Source organism: Notolabrus celidotus, chromosome 18 (assembly GCF_009762535.1).
Source record: "Notolabrus celidotus isolate fNotCel1 chromosome 18, fNotCel1.pri, whole genome shotgun sequence".
NCBI classification, from domain to species: domain Eukaryota; kingdom Metazoa; phylum Chordata; class Actinopteri; order Labriformes; family Labridae; genus Notolabrus; species Notolabrus celidotus.
The window spans coordinates 19747065-19764524 of record NC_048289.1 but is presented as its reverse complement, the minus strand read 5'-3'; the positions used below and the strand labels follow the sequence as shown (position 1 = coordinate 19764524).

Here is a 17460-nt window from a genome sequence, read left to right as displayed (position 1 = left end):
AAAGCTCCAGTGAGGAACGTTTCCAAATTCCGCCAATTTTTGGGCCTTCTGTGGACAAACTGTACCTCCTACCTCTAGTGATTTTATCACATACATGAGTATGTAGTGTTTGTTTAAACCCAAAAATCTCACCATGCTTTCTTGCTAACGTCAAATAAATCTTCCACTATGACTCTTTGTTTTGTTGAAATGTTAAAAATAAGTATGTTTCTGCAACTTCAAGCATTTAAAGTATCACTATAGAAGTAATCAATCTTTATGTTGTTGGTCTTGTTTGTTTTTGTAGCACATAAAGAGGCTTCACAATCAATTTCAGTCTGTTTCACAACCAGATAAAAACCCCTCACAGGAGCTTTAAGTCTTAATATTTCACCCATATGCATCATCATGACATATGCCTTATAATTATATAAGTAACTAAATACTAGGGTGATGCTTTCAGTGCCTCTCTTTCTCATATACATTCACTCTGATGCTTGTGAGTCTCTGTTGAAATTCAAATGCTATCAGTTCTGTCCAGACTTCAGCATGTTGTGGCTTGTGAGAACATCCAAAATCTGAAGCGCTACACAAGGCGACTTACCACTGCTCCCACAGTCTGCACAGGACAGCAGCTCTTCTGGCCGCTTGTCCCGATTTGACTCTTTCGTTCCAAGACAGAAACTGCATATTGGGATGGGGTCGACCCGGAGCTGGGTGGGAACACAAACAGAGACAAACTGTTTAAAAACACAGAAACGGGCACAGGCTGTGCGTGTATGAAAGCCTGTTTGTTTTTTTTTACTTTTTTTTTTTTTTTTCATCCTGCAAGGATTTCTGAGATCACTGCAGACATATTGTCAAAGCAAGAAGATAAAAAAACAGTGTGTGGGTAAATGAAATAGCAACAGAAACATGAACTTGAAGCTCTGAGAATGAAAAAAGACTACATATGAATAATAAATGCATCTCTTCCTCCTGAGATGTGCTGCGCTTGAGATCCACCTCCTTTATCCATTACATCTGAATGAGTAAGTGATCTTAGTAATCATAGTTTAAGGGCTTAATCCAATTCTTAAAGCTTGCACTCCAGTCTGAAAGGATTAACCAGCATGTAATCAAATTACCTCGATAATAAAACATGCTCTCATTGTTACTGCCATGATCCACTGTAAATGTTGCAAGTCTCAGAACAAACACTCATTTAAGAGCTTACGGGGAAGTTCAGAAGAAGTGAAATATGAGCTCAAGGTTTAAGAGGATTTTCCCATTGATCACTGAGAATGAAGAGGCGCTGACTTCACAAGAGGAACTGTTAGTGTCATCTCTTCATAAACACCAGCCAGTCAAAAAATGAGCCAATCACAAGCCCAGGATAAACTCACATGGACATAATACAGCTTTCATAAGGCGTCCCTTAAAATATGAGATCATAGAGCCTCCAGAGGAGCATCAAACAACCCGCTGCCTCGTTCTCTGCTTGAGAGTAAGTTCTTAACGGAAAATAACACTCACAGGGTGTGACCATAAATAACCCACCTCATCATCAGTTTACACAGTAAGGCCTCGTCGATTGACTGGAGCTTTGAAGGGCACTCTGGGGATGCCCATAATTAGTTCCTGGTTTCTATGACGCACATCAGCATCCTGACCTCAACAATATTTGCAACCTCCAAATCTCTATCAGTCCTGACCTACAGTTGAATCAAAGGACACACTGTTTATTTTTTTCCATCCCTCAACAAACAAAAGACACGAGTATCCGTTATTAAAAATGAATCCTGTGGGGGGTTCTGCAGCAATGTGGTCATCACTCCTGGCTGTTGTATCAATTAGTTGTTACGGTGATGGGGAGCAGTTTACTGCCACGTCAATGATTACTCTATTTTCCAACCTGCCAGGTCAATATTTGTGAGCAGGCTCTGGCATTAGGAGCAGTCTGCAGCTCAACACAGCTGTGATTGTAGGCATAAAAACAGTGAAATGGTGCTGTGCAATGAGGCAGCACTTGTAAAAACACTGTCAAACACTGGCTCAGAGCTAATCAGGGAATGTGGTACTGTGTCATCTTTGTGGAGAGAAGTTAGATTGAGGTTAGCTGTAAATTAAAAAGAGAGTACAGAGGAGACCTGGTGCTAAGTAACAGAATACGCTGAGCTTAACTATTTGTATTTTTAATTTTGATGCTTTAACTTATTTTAATTACACATATTTCATTTTTGGTGTGCATTAGTCTCTATTTTATTTTATTTTATGTTATTTTAATTTTTATGATTATTACTTTTTTAAATTATTTTCATTATCTTCCCCTAATATGTCTTGCCATTGTTTTATGTCTGCTTCTTTCTTGTTTTTCAATCACTGTAAAGCACTTTGGGTTGCATTTGATTTGTATGAAAGGTGCTATATAAATAAAGCTTGATTAATTGATTGATTGATTGATTGATTGATTGATTGATTAATTGATTGATTGATTGATTGATTGATTGATTGATTGATAAACTAGTTCTCAAATAATTCAGTAATGGACAAAATTGTAGTTGTTGACAATTCTAATTGGGTCAAAATCAAACTAACATGCCAAACTTTGTCAAATTCCAGCTTCTTAAATACATTTTAAATTCAAATCCTTCTTTTTTTGGGTGATATTCTCTGACTATGGGCTTATTGCAGGTGTATATCTGTTAGAGGTGTAAAAAAATATCGATACAGCAATATATCGCGATACTTTGCCCTCCAATATGATATTGATATTTCAACTCTTAATATCGATATTTTTGTAATCATAAAAATTCACATTTTAGTCAAGTTGGAACTAAAATACAACTTCAGTATTTCAAAAACAATTAAGTGGAAAAGTTGTTTTCAATCAAATAGTTTTGACTTAATTTGTCCTTTCAATTTTGAGTAATATTGTGTGATTTACATATACACATAAACACCCTCTCTATTTTTTTCCTAGTTAACTGTGTATATTGTGATATCGTGATAAATCGTGATACTGTCGTATCGTGACCCAAGCATCGTGATGCGTATCGTATCTTGAGGTTCTTGGCAATACTCATCCCTAATATCTGTATATTTTTCTGATATTAACCAATACTCAAGTCTTCTGTAATATTAGTTTCAGCTAGCATGTTCTAAGAGCTTTTCGAAACTAGACACTAGTGCACCATCCACTTCCAAAATACTATTTTCGTTTCAGCTTGAAACTATACTGGCCTTGATACACTTTGATCTCTGTAAATAATGTTGATGTTGCTGTAGTTACTGGCAACTCATGCCCCCCTCTATATCTTGTCTTATCTAACTTTTACTTTCTTACTTTAAGTTTTTACTCTTTTCTTTCCTTGACTTATATCAATATTGTGCAACAGGGGTCGCCGGTTCGATTCCTGGCCGGTTGACCATTTCCTGCATGTCTCTCTACTCCCCACATTTCCTGTCTCTCTTCAGCTGTCCTATCAAATAAAGGCAAAAAGGCCAAAAATATAACTTAAAAAAAAATATATATATATATTCTGCAACAGAGCTGTTTTGTATCCTGTATCCTTAGAAAATGTTGGAAAAATAAAGTATATATAAAAATAAAAATAAATACTAGCTGCCACATTGGAAAACGGACAATCTCTTCTTTATAAAAGTCTCACTATCAAACTAAGAAATCAGCCTGACCCCATTTTAAACCTCCTTAACCAAACAGAAGACACTATTTACTCAACACGGCTAAACACGGCATCACAGTCTGCAGGCAAACAATGTCAAATTTGTTTGCAAGGTGTGGCTAACATTAACAGAGCTAGCACCACCAGCCTTCAGTTTTCCTTGCAGGTTAATGTCCACATGCCTGTGCTGCTTACACAACGTTCTGGATAAGTGGTTACATGCCAGTTTAACCAGACACAGCCTATATACAGCTTCATCTCCATTTCTAGTTCAGTGATGCTGCCAAACCATGCTGTTCCATCTGTCATCTGCTTATTTACATCCAGGTTGTAGAGCATTATGGCAGTATGGCTGTCACCATTAACTGCAGCCCCAGATGGTAGCTATGCAACAGCTTAGACACAACATATGACTAGCATTTCAGGCGTCCAATAATAAAAATATTCATAATAATTTGTTAAACTGACTTGTAGTTCTGGTGCCGACTAGTGAGGGCAATGTTTAGTCTACTAAACGTGCATATTCCTTCCTTATACAAACTGAATGTTTTGCACCACACATACTGCTTAAAGTCTGGTTATTATATCATCAAAGATCAATAACATTCATTCAGAGAGGACATTAAATAGATAGTATAAATATTAGCTTCCCATCTTGATCACAAGACACCTAGCAATGGTTTACAGTGCATCCAAAAGCATTTGCAGATGAGCCCTCGATGCTGGGATAATTTTAGGAGTTATGCTTCTTGTTTGTGTGCAAAAAAAGTGCATGTGTGTCATTTCTATTATGTTGCCTGAGGAGGCAGACTGAAATCACTGAGTAAACAAATTCCTTAAGAGCCTTAAACTCAGATTTTGGGCCAACAAACGCTGTCTGAAACAGAAATACAGATTCATGCAAGGAGAATTAATGTAAACAGCCGAGATTAATAAGACATCAGTGATAATATGCAGTCTGTGCATACTGCTGATGATGAAATGCTCTGAGCTGATAGGCATTTTTTTTTTTTTTTTTTTAATGTTTAATAATTATTCACTTCATAACACAAGTCTCCATTGACTGAGCTATGAAGTCTAATCCAGGAACTGGAGAATTAATTTCCATCAGGAATATTCTCAGGCCTGGTGATTAAAACCAACAGCAATTTGCAATCTGCAGAGCACAAAATATGTGAAAAATAGAGAAACAAACACAGCTGAAGAGACGCTGATGATTTACTTGGGGATTCTAAATTAAGTACATTACAGGAAATTATGCTGCTTCAAAAGAGCAGGCTGTCCTGAGTGAGGGGGTGGGGTCCTATTAGAAAACTGCTGGTAGAAAGCAATAGAGAGAGAGAGGAAAAGAGAGAGAGACTGAGAGAGAGAGAGAGAGAGAGAGAGCTCAAGTGGTTGCATAACGCAGCAGGAGAAAAAAAAAACTCTCATTCCTTGCCTTTGTTCCTGCCAGAGTCTCTTTAGAATCTAATAAACTCTAAACCAAGACTGCTCTTTTTTACCTCAAAGTATCTCTTATTCTCGGCACACACACACACGCACACACACACACACACACACACACACACACACACACACTTGTGCTTGAACAACTTGAACAGGCCGAGCTGTCTCATCCTTTGAAGTGATCTGTAAACCTGGACTGGGCTAGGTGATGTCATCAGGCCGCGAGCGATAGGCTGAAATGTTCCAAATGGAAAACAGCAGGCAGGCCCTCCTCAGCTATGAGAACCACTCGCAGGACACTGTGTCTCTAAACAGTTCTCAGTTTCACTTTTGGCCTGACCACAGACACAGTCACAGTTGTGGCTGCAGTATCAAGGTGTCGCTTCCTGATTATTCACTGTGAAACTAGTGGGGAGCAGGGTGACATCTCTATAGCCTGATGCTGCTCGCCACTTCAGCTTGCATGACTTGTGCATAAGCTATTAGACCGCACTTCATCTTGATAACCCTCGACGCACACATGATGTGCAAAAAAAAAAAAGGTTCACAACAAACTACCCAGATGACTGTACGGAGCATTTTAAGGCCACACAATGGAAACTATTTTGCATGAAACACTCCCCTGCGTTTGACAGTGTTTTAAAATTGCAAGTACATAAGTGCTGTCATTTCACAGATGTCTACCAGCAGCATGTGTTTCAGCTAAGCACAAAACAATCTCTGCAAACTATAAACCACTCCTGTGCAGCGGAAACAATGCAACCTGGAAGTTTGTTTACATGGCTTTATTTCCTCTGTGGGGAACAAAGGTCACATGTCCTACCACAAATACTTCAGCTGCCATTTCTCAGCACTGTTAAGAAAGACTAGTTTTATGCTCATGGCCCTTTAAATCGCCGACAAAATATCCCAAATCTGTTCACTAATGCTCTGCCACTCGAAAGACAGCCAGCCACATCCCTTAAGGTCATTAGGCTCGAGTTACATAACCTGTGGGAAGCCTACAGCAGACTGCCTACCACACACTGTCAGCATGACTTTCTGATTATCCAAGCTCTCTTATTATGGAGACCAGCAGAAACACAAGCCCCAAAAGGACACACTCTAGATGGCGTCGTTGCTGACCTGCCAAGCCAGAGTCCCAAAGATTAAGACCACAATCATAAAATTTCTGTTGAGCTTATTTGTGCTTAGTGGTGGGCCCAAAGTTTCACCAATTCTCCTCTGTAGTGATATAATGGAAATTTTACCACAGTCTAAATCCCCGAAGCATCATGTGTTCTTGCAAAACAAAACTTTACAACATGTAAGAGTAGGGTGAGGCGGTTTGTGTCAACACATAAATAAGAATATCTTGACAGGGATTTTACTATACTGCTCATTAGGATGTTCCTTAAAAGGTCACAGCAGCTTATGGAGTGACATGTGTGGAAAAAAAACAGAGGCCAAGGTTTGTGTACCTGGTCTCGCTCATGTGGGAGGAGTGTCACTGATGACAGGACCAAGGGGGAAGCACTTGGACACCTGGCGCCCCTTCCCTCCACGCTGCCATGGCTGAGCTTATACCGAGGGCCATTTTTCAACAACCTCCCATTGTTGACCGACCGCTTTGCCGCCAATCTTAACCTCTGCCGGAAAGCAGGGTTATCAACCACGTTTGAGAGGTCATCCTGGTTTCTCAGATACCTCTCGATGTTCTTTAGCGAGGAGCCATGGGTATCATCCAGGCCCTCTATGGCCCTCTTAAGTATTTTATTCCAATCAATATGGCGCAGATCACTTGAATTCCATATAGATTCCTTTGATGGCACAGATACGTTTGCAGGCGGGATTGATCCAACTCTCCCGGGATTTCCTGGGTCCTTGTAGGAGGCGCTCCCCTTATTTGTAACCTTGAGAATAGAGCCATCATGAACACTTAATTCCAACTGCTCAAGGACGGTCTTCTTGTCCAGTCCATGCGATGTGGCCACCGCATGACAGATCCTCTCCTCTGAGGGCCTCTGCTTCTGCCTTTTGATTTTCTGTATTGCTTCAAGAATCCACTCCGTGTACAGAGGGTTTGCAAGTTTTACCATGGTTGAAGAATTAAACCGACAAAAATGTGATCCATACAGATTCCCCCTTTCTGCTTCTGAAGACTGGGTACATCCACATCCTTTATAAGGTCAAAAAGTTATGTTCCATGCCAGCATCCACATTCTTCTTCTGAATCCTTGGTGTCTCGCAGGAAAAGTTGGCACCAGTAAATTCCACAATGATAGTCACCAGCTGACCTGGAGCTTTATATTTTTAATCCCAGATTAAATCTACAAAGGAAAAAAAGAGTGAAAAAAGATGGTCAAATACATTCATAAAATACAACAGTCCTCCTCTTATACTGTACAGTCTAGCTGATAGCATGTTATACCTGTAAGCTACACTACAGGAATGCAGGACTTTAAAAATGTGATGGATAAAAACAGATGCAGGAGCTGTCATGGCTGCTGAAGAAACTCGAGTGACTTAATCCATAGTCTGACACCATAATTCACACACCAAACCAGATGTCCCTTTCAAAGGGGAATATTCTATAAAGTATCAACTTTTAACACAAAGATAGGTTAACTTCTATCGAGTTCAAAATAAGTTTAAACAACCTCCTATGGACAGGTTTGGTTTAAGATTCCCACACGACATGAAAACCCCCGCGTATACAAGTTAACATTTATTCCTGCAGCGCGTAATTCCCCAAAATGTCACCGTGACATTTTGGGTCAAACACACATAAACTGTCTAAAAACACACTAGGGGACATCATGCGTAAAGTTTATAGTTCTCCACACGAGACTTTTGACAGTCCGACGTCCGCAACGACAAACTGATCAGCGCGTAATGACAGATGTAGAATCAATGCTCACTTCCTGACAGCTGCCTTTACGCGTTCAAGGCACGTTTCCAAAGACCCACGGATCCCTTAACCGAGAGAAGAATCCGGTAATAACTACGTAACAAACCTAGAGTTGTGTTCCGCTGAGTTGAGCAGATAAATGACAGTGTTGCCAGCATTACTGATGTCACCTAAACAGTCGCCATTTTGTTACAATGTTGTAGTTTACATGAATCCGACATGACGCTGATTACAATCCAATGGAGTCTCATTAAACCTTACCTACACTAATGTGCCCTCCCTAGCAACTTCAATATTGGCTGTAAAGACAAGATCCGATTTCTGGTTTGATAAAGCACATGTCAATCTTTATGTATGAGCTCACACTAAGAGGCACGGCACTGGCTGTATGATCTGTCACTTCACTCAATTGACCCGCCTCTTAAGGTGCCTTCTGTAATGAATTGATATCATTTACCTCCAACACTCGTAATATCTAAACTAACACCCCTAAACACAAGGACAGGATGTAATTAACTTATTAATACACTAAAACAGTCATAAAGTGGCTGAGTAGGGGTGAAATGTATTAATATTAAAGCTCGTTTTCATAGCGTTTAACACGGGGCCACCTTTACTTAGATTCCTCCTTGAAACAGTTGGTTACACTTGAAAGTGATTTGGAACATTTTAGACTTTAATTGGCTGTTTGTTAAATCTATCATTTCTTTGCATAAAACCCGCAAAGGCTTCCACTGCTGACTTAAAGTGGAACACATTACATTTTTTTCCCCATATCAAGTCTAAGAAGCATATAATTCAAGACTCCTGCAGGCTAAATGTATAAGCTATCGCCTTTCCTGCCCCTCTTTATCTTCCTCCCTTTTCATTATTTCCCCGAGAGGAGCTGTAATTCTCCTGATATTTAACATTTAAACTATGTGACGTTAAATAAATGAGCCCCTTATGCGTAAAAGTAGGTTTTCTGCTTGCGCGACGTGTGCCAAACAGAATTATAAACGTGTCGCGCTGTGCAATGATGGCATGACCTCTTTTATCACCATTAACTATCAAATATCTCCAACGAGGGAAAACACAGTGAGCCCCGGAGAGAAAAGACATGTCCAGCGGGGAATACAAGTTAACACAGCAGCTGAAGAGTAGCTCCTTCATCACCGCTTCTCAATTATGTATCGCCAGTTTCTTTTAGCTCTCCATTTCTCCGCTCTTCGTTTTCCATATTTTATTAAGGAAATGATACACAGCCTCCTTGGGTTTTTCACGCTCGTTTTCCCCCCTCACGTTACACAAACACACCATACCTATGTAATGTGGTCGCCTCCGTGGGCGAGAAGACACAATAAATTAACAAGCAAGTTTCATGCAAAGGACGAACATATTACAAGAAGGGCTAAAAAAAAAAAAAATCGAGGGCAACACAGGCTACCGTAAATATTTGCTGGTAGTTTACCTCTTCCAAGTTTTCCCCCCCTCGGATACTCCTCTTCATTATCGGGGAAACGTCGAAGGATAAATGTGCAGCGACATATCCAAGAAGCGATTTCGTGGGATTTGATCTCTGAAAACGAAGGCTGGAAAGCTTGCGCCGAGACATGGAGAGGACCTGATAACAACTAATTGAAAGGTTAATCTACATAGCAGCCTGTGACAAAGTGGTACCCTCCCCCTTCTTCTTCTTCCACTGTAGACATCCCTACTTCAGTGTAGTGGAGCGGACCGTCGCCCCTTTAGTGCGCTCCTACAATGATATTGTCAATTTCACTCCCCCCCCCCCTCCATCAACATGTCCAGTGATGAGCCAGGAGGAACATTTTTACACTTCAGAGTATTTGTAGATCAGTCTCATAACACTTTTATGCCATAACACCCCTATTAACATGTATTCCCTGTGGGCATTTTTAACTTCCATTGATGTGCACTAGATATACGCTCAAACGTGATTGATTTTGACATAAACACATAAATCCACACTTATATTTTGAAATGAGCTCTTCCCTGCGTTGGCCAATATTACCCAGGGCAGTAAGGGGATATTATACACTAACACCATAATCTGCTAATTAACTTCACCATGCCCAAGGAAGAGCAATAGTTGTTAGCAATAATGTAGATCATTAAATTTTCAGTCTTTTGATTTTGTGCTCTCTCCCCTCGCTTAACTCCTTTAGCAGCATTAGAAATGCCAGAAAGCTCATTTTTCATGCGGTAATACAGATGTAATTAGAGAGATAATTGGTAACTTCCCATCAGATTATAAACACATGCTCACACTGTACAGGAAGCTTTATAGAGACCTCAAATAAAAACATTTAACCCCCATAAAAAAGACATTTTATGTGTAATTTGATTTGCCTTCATTTTAATTCATGTGTTAATAGTCCTGTCATTATGTTCATCAGATGCTCTCATTGATATTTTCTATTTACCTGTATGCTTTTGCTCCATTCACAGTGTTTATGTCATTCAGCATCTTGTTACTATTCAATCCTTGACATTTATTGCAATTCAGCGACTGAGAATTATCAGCAAATATGTTTAGATAAAGTGTTCGAGGCACTGTTGCACATTTTAGCATAAGCAGGTGAAATGAGAATAAAAGGGTGGTTACGATTTGATGCGTTTACGGCTGGTGTCTGACCAAAACCTGCCTGGGTCTGGTTATAATGAATGCCACCCTGGGCCCCAGCAGGTCCTCCACTGCTGCATGGGTCCAGGGATAATTTGAATTGGAGCATGTGCCATTGCAATCTGCCCATCCCCCTCTTCAATCCCTGCCAACTGCCACACTGGTGTTCACAAACACTGCTGCCCATCTGCGGGGCAAAACACTGGCCAGGGCCCCAGTTAAGCTGCATTCAGAAAAATATATACTCACTTTGAGAAGGCAGCTATCACAAAGTCAAGTTTTTCATCACCTCTGCCTCACTTTAAAGTTTTTTAACAGCACATTTAACTCTGAGCAGTAAATTATATGAGATTTTTGTAGATTGCTGCAACACAATAAAACCGGCATTAAATATTTTAAAGACGCCTTGGGCTCCCTTGTTTAAAAAACAGAGTAAAGTGTCACAAAGAGTTAATTAAATGCACAGATTGAATGTTTGTTTTTTCCACCTCCTGCATTCATCCTAGCAAAGCAAAAGTTTAGCAGAAAAGTAAGAAAAGTACATTTAGAAAAGTAGTTTCCTTATTGTGGCAGGCATTCTCATTACTTGATCATGGCTCCCTCTTTTTTGTGTTTGTGTTTTGCCATCTGTCATCTTGAGAGGCAAATGAACCAGCTGCCATGGAGTGTGATCTTGCCCAATCAGAAATGTGGTCCTTTTCAAAGCGCATCTGTGTGAAACCTTAAAAAATGCTGATGAAAAAAAGTGTCTCAAAGTTGTTAATAACATTTTGGCTGGAGAATGTTTTCACCTAGACGCCCCCGATTAGCATACATGCATAAACTACGCCTCATTAGAGGAAACAGAGCTCTTGTGCAGTGAGTGTAAAAACTGGATTCAGAGAAAATGAAAGAAAATATGATGTAACAGGTTGTTCTAGGGGAACAAAAATGTTATTCTCAATCACACTTCTTTCCTTGAACAGATGAGCGTTCAATTGTTTTCTACAAAACACTTGAGACACTGCCCAACACTTCCACTGGCCCACAGTCAGTGAGAGAGGAGGAGGGGTGCGGGTGCGGGTGGGAGGGTGGGTTAGGGATAGGGGGGCCCTCCCTCTGATCCTCGTCTCCAACCCCCAGCGACAGCACAGCTGGTTACGAAGGATCAGCCTAATTTTCAGGTCTCACTAATGATCGCCAAGAAGAGCAACCACTAATCCCTTAACTGAGAAAAATGATCTCCTGCAGCCCTGCAGTGCAGCTCCACACCCCGAGAGTCCAGTTAGGCATGAGTGGGGGTGACTGAGCGGAGCCAGGACACCAGGCTGGTCCTGGTCTCTTCGCCTCCCAGCCCCCAAAAGCCCCCCAAAGCCCCCTCTATAATGGAGAGTGTTGAGCTGTCCAAAAGTGATTAGCATGAGAGAGCCTCTGGCTGATTAAATAATGAGGAAATACAAATGCTCAGTGTTAATATATTGCTTGTCCGTTCTGCTTGTAGTTAAAGAAACTTTAAATAAAAAAAAACAACAGATATTGAATCTGAACTCAGTTTTGGTAAAAGATCAGTGTGGTTAGTTGTGTTTGATTTTCTTTTTATTTGTGTTATAACAAAGAGATTATTCCCAGAATTCCCCAATAAAGTTGCAAGGTTACCCTGTGATGGAGCCTCATCCCTTATTCCCACAGAGTCTGAATATTAAAGGAGTACTCAGCTGAAAATGAACTTTTTCTTAGCATATAGTATCACAACACTCAGTGCCTGCAGGCTTGAAAGACTGTTGTGAAAAGTTTGTAGATTTGCGCTTTGTGGAGGACGGCACACATTGTTTGCATTCCAAAAACAAATACTTCTTTCTCAAATAAATGCCTGGTCGTAGCTTGGGAGCTTTAATGGCAGAAGAATAATAAACAGTTTTTTAGCAGAGGGATATTGGTTGGAAGATAGTAATAGAAAGCAGAGAATTAAATTGTGCAGTAGGAATGTTTTGAAAAGTTGCTATGGAAGTTTTGGGGCCGTGACTCTGGGTCACTTTTAAAAATCGATTGTAACTTCTGCGAATCGAAAGCTGACCACAGCAGCCGTCCTTCACTTAAGAGCACAAAAAACAAACTTTTTGTATTTATCCTGCAGGATAATGTACTTCTCCACCCCTGGTCCAAACCTAAATTAATATTGCTTTGCAAAACAACAGAAACACACAACATATTCCATTTTTAAACTACTTCTAGAAAAGTTTAAGAGCAATGAAGAGACAGAACTGGAGTGTTAAGCTCTGTAGTTGAGATCCTGAGTAGAAACATAAAAAACATAAGGACCAATAATGGAGAAAGTTACACACAAGTGGTGATGCATTTTGAAACATTATGCTACCCCATATGCCTACAGGTGTTCAGTATATGATACTTAAGATGCACATTACTTACTTAAAAATGTTAACCAATGTTGTAAAGTAGTATAGTGATTGAAATATATTAAAACATCTGCTTATTTTTAAGCTTGATTAAATAGTCAAGCTACAGCATTAAGTCCCTTGTAGTCAGTTACTGTAAATAGAAAACAATGTACATAAATTCCTGAAGCATACATATACAAGTATCTTTTGGAAAAATGTGCATAGTCGAATGCATCACTGAAAGTCTGGCTTCTCTGGGAAGGTGCATCCAACTCGTCTGATGATCACGTTTGCAGCATAGTGCCCGGCCCGGATACACTCCTCCAATGCTTGCTCTTGGACCAATGCAGAGAGGAATCCTGGGTAGACAGAAGAGCAGAGGTCAACCTGTAACTATCACTTGTTTTTGGGGGCATTCAGTTAGCCCAATGCTGATGGTCTCTGAAAATGGAAAAAAACATATTTCATCCTGAACATGGACCTAAATGCAGAAAGTACCATGCAGTGCCTTGATAAGCTCATACGAGGTAAAAACAGCGGGCTAAATGTCATGCTCATATAATCTGGAGGTGATACTGTGGTACATAGTTGGCCAGTATCAAAGGTTAATTGGGAATGTACATAGAAATCAAGCTGTGTAGTAGATGATTTTCATTTTCCCTACCTCCCACAAAGGCATCTCCTGCTCCGTTGGTGTCCACAATGGCGTTCTGGTCGATGTCCAAAACTGGGAACATGGTCACCCTCTCACCTGTGATCAAGACACAGGAAGGATCTTAGTTAAAGTTCAACACCACTGCTTTGAAACTATATTATCATGACCAGTTTATTTTAAATGTGTATTATAAAACATCAGTCAAGGCTTTGTTATGATTATGACACAGCTAAACATTTAGTTTTAGCACTGATTAGCATCATGTCTTTGGCTAATTAATGACTTGTTGAATAGATTATGTGCTGCAGTGCATATATAAAAGCAAATATTCACAGTGAGAGATACATTTCATTTTTAAAAGACAGCAGGATAAGACTTTTTGACAAAAAACCCCATAACTTTCACTTGTACCAGACAAAATCAATACGAGGTACCACTTTGTCCAGAGGGGGCGCCAAAACAGACAAACAGTAAGTTCCTCACAGGAGCTTTAAAGTTTGGATCGCTTTACTTTTACAAGTTTGAAACTCAAACAGTAATTCAATATATACCAAGCAGCAACCTCCGGTCTCAAAATATGAAGCTCATGCAGAAGTGTTATAAACTGCAGATTCATCGAGAATCCGCTTGACGCTGGCTGCAGAAACACCGGAAACCACATAGACATGAATTCAAAAAAGACGATCTTTGCAGCATTAATAAACATGTTTACAGCCTGGTTCAAAAAACGGCTTGGGTCTATGTAGCTAATTTCTCTATCGGCACACACTGTACGGGGGGTGAATGTTTTTCTAACGCGATGGTTCAGAAGATATTAAGATTAAGACATGACTGACTTGACTCCCAGGCAGGAACACATAGCTGTTGGCTAAGAGCCTCAAACCCCGCCCCTTTACATCACACTCTGCCTGGTTGAGTTCCGCATTTCCAATATGGCTGCCGCCATCGATTGGCTTCAAAACAGCGCTCAGGAACAGATGGGTGACGTCACGGATACTACGTCCATATTTTATACAGTCTATGATATATACATGTCAGTGAAGAAACACGCAAGGTTACTAAATGTCTCAACATTTTTCAATGTCTCAAAAGATTACTAGTATTTGAACACCATTAGCCACATTAACAATGTAGCTCAATCAATTGTAATATTTACAGTGCTTAGCAACTGTTAGCATGGTTACTTAGTAAGCTAAATGCTGTGTATGATAAACTTTAATCTGGCTCGACATGCACTGCTAGCATGCCAGTAATGCTACTGTGAGCATCTTATCATACTGACATTAGCTTTAGCTCAGAACAGAGCAAGAGAGCTACTGGTAAGTCTTTGGACACCAAAAACGTATTCATCTAAATGTCTCAAGGAAAATCATTCAGCTTTCTTAGTCTGACAGTGAATAATGCTTGTCACTATGTTCAAATGCCCAAGGTGAAACTGTTTGAATATCTTTTATAAACATTTATATAAATATATGACAATGAAAATTGCTCTTCTCTGGTAAATAAGGAAGAAAACTTCTGTCTTTAAACTAATGTTCTGCAGTGGCTGGACTAAATAGTCCAAAAGCAACAGATGATTAAATGAAAAAAATCTTAACATTTCTCAACGCTTGAGGCGAGTGCTCTGATAAATTAAAAAGAATGCAACAATAGTTGCTGTGAGTACTTTCAGTTCAAAACGGAAACCATTATATTGAATTATATTGCTTCAATTATCAGTAGCATATGTACTTCAAAGGGACTTCCAGTTTAAAGGAGAGGAGTGGGGTAAAAAAAAAAAGAAACAAAAATCTGCCAGATGACAAAGTCTGGAGGTGTAGAGTGACATTAAATCAGCAACTTATGTCAGAACAATCTAAAACACACACACAATCTTCAAACAATCCGAGGGCTCTGGTGCCGACGTGAACCCTCAAAAAGGTGCAGGAGACAAAAGACTGACATGTGGATAAAAGGAACACGAGGAGGCTGACAGACCTCTTATAGAGAGAAAAAGGTTGGAGTTTAAGGAGAACATGAGATAAAAAAAACTACATAAAAGTTGTTTAATGAGGCTCCCTGCTAATCTAACAACGGCTCACAGAATATCTGGGCGTCAGATATGACATGCTTATTCATTTATTAATTCATTCGTTTCTGTCCTTGTTCTACAGGGCGAAAGATACACAACCTGTAGCTTAGCATATGCTCAACACATGATGTTGAGGAAATTACTGTAATACCCTAACTATGAGATAAACTCATCAAGCTGTGTTTTCAAAATGACATCTTACAAAGCAGAATGTGATTGTTTCACAGGTCAGAGACTGAAGATGGATCAGTTCACGAGATAGCTTGTGTTTTTATAATGACACATTTTCTCTTTAAAAGGAAGCAGGTGATTGTAGCTCTGATAATAAATTACAATAAGACAAGAATCCTTTTAGGATCTGCTAATTAGCAGCATAACGACTTTACTTAATTAATGCCACAGACGAAGCTTGAGAGTCCTCCTCCCTCTTGAAAAGATTAACCACAGTGGAAAATGTGCTAACAATAAATTACAGTTTGTCGGTGATTCCACGGTTAGGAAACCCAAGTCGTTAGATGTGGTCGTGCTTAACTGGGATACACATTTGCAGCTATAAAACCGGATGCATTTAAACGAGAAACCGTTGCACTTGTTTGGAACAGGTTTTGCAGTTCATTAGAGCCCAAAAATTAATTAGAAATACGTGTGTAAATATGTTTGGGGTAGTTAAACAAATGGTTATACACTGCAGTGTGTAACTTACAGGAGGAGTCAAGTCATAAATAAGGTAACCTCTCATTTAGAGATGCTCATTTTTGGATTTACACTACACCTGGAGGTGTCAGAAGAACCTTTTATACTCAGTCTCACATTATGCAAGTTAACAGTTCTAGGTGTACACCTTTGAGATTCAGTTGAGAACATGAAATTGTATTTAAACATTAATTTGGCAGAACTTCTTCTTCTTCTTCTTCTTCTTCTTCTTCACTCTTTTGAATTATCTGAGCATTTTTACCAAACAGGTCCTTTTTCCTACTGTTAGCAATGGCTCCTGATTTCACAGCTTTTGGAATTTGGAAGCAGTTTAGGGGCTAAAGTGATCTCACAGTCTCTACAAATGTCCGTTTTAGATCAGTATAGATGTAATAAAACATGAATTTCAACAAGGACTAACAGAAGTATCATAATCCTTAGTAAGTTCCTTAAGGAATCACATAGCTAGTTAAGTTACATAAGTACACAGATATAGATTTAAATGTTTGAAGTGTTTGCTGTATGTTTGTATTGATTGTTACTGTTCTGGTTTTTGTTTTTAACTCTGTAAAGCACTTTGAATTGCTCTTTCTATGAATGGTGCTTTGTAAAAAAAACTTGCCTTGCCTAGCTAGTAGCTAGTTAGCACATTTTCAGTCATTCTAGCAGGGTTTCCTCCATGTCACTCTGTTGTGTTTATCATGTCGGCCCCGACTTAAATGTCATCACACATCTGTCAACTGACTGAAATGTCCCAAAGTCATAACAAATGCTGTTTGGACATTTCAGTAAGGACAAAGATAGTGAGCTTAACGACAGACAGTTACTGAGGACATCTTGCAAGCACTGCTTAAAACTTACAAACTGGCTGTTAGCGATGTGATAACTTTTATGAAAGGATATTTTTTCGCCAGTACGGATAAAATAAAACTTTGAAGTGGGACTATTGATGTTATCATGCTTTCAACTAAGTTCTTTAAAGGTACTGTGTGTAGAAATGGGATTATTTTGCGTTAGCTAGCATCAGATTGTAGATTGAAACACTCCTGCTCACCACTGT

The 17460-nt window shown here is 39.5% G+C and overlaps 2 protein-coding genes across 8 annotated transcripts in view; both read right to left on the bottom strand.

Moving 5' to 3' along the window:
* kat6b (K(lysine) acetyltransferase 6B) overlaps positions 1-9726 on the bottom strand; it is a 31241-nt gene extending 21515 nt beyond the window's left edge. For 2 of the 5 annotated variants that reach the window (XM_034707248.1, XM_034707251.1), the window contains exons 1-3: positions 9431-9726; positions 6551-7399; positions 584-692 (exon numbers count right to left, since the gene is read on the bottom strand). In XM_034707248.1, coding sequence (XP_034563139.1) covers positions 584-692; positions 6551-7168 — 727 coding nt within the window. In that variant the 5' untranslated portion in view covers positions 7169-7399; positions 9431-9726. Of the gene's footprint in view, positions 1-583; positions 693-6550; positions 7400-8086; positions 8309-9430 lie in introns of those variants that run through there. The other 3 variants (XM_034707252.1, XM_034707250.1, XM_034707249.1) reach the window with 3 other exon arrangements.
* A 2437-nt stretch (positions 9727-12163) lies between these two features.
* adkb (adenosine kinase b) overlaps positions 12164-17460 on the bottom strand; it is a 162137-nt gene continuing 156840 nt past the window's right edge. For all 3 annotated transcript variants that reach the window (XM_034707955.1, XM_034707956.1, XM_034707957.1), the window contains 2 exons: positions 13646-13732; positions 12164-13340 (listed from right to left, as the gene is read on the bottom strand). In XM_034707955.1, the coding sequence (XP_034563846.1) occupies positions 13216-13340; positions 13646-13732 (212 nt within the window). In that variant the 3' untranslated portion in view covers positions 12164-13215. The remainder of the gene's footprint in view (positions 13341-13645; positions 13733-17460) is intronic.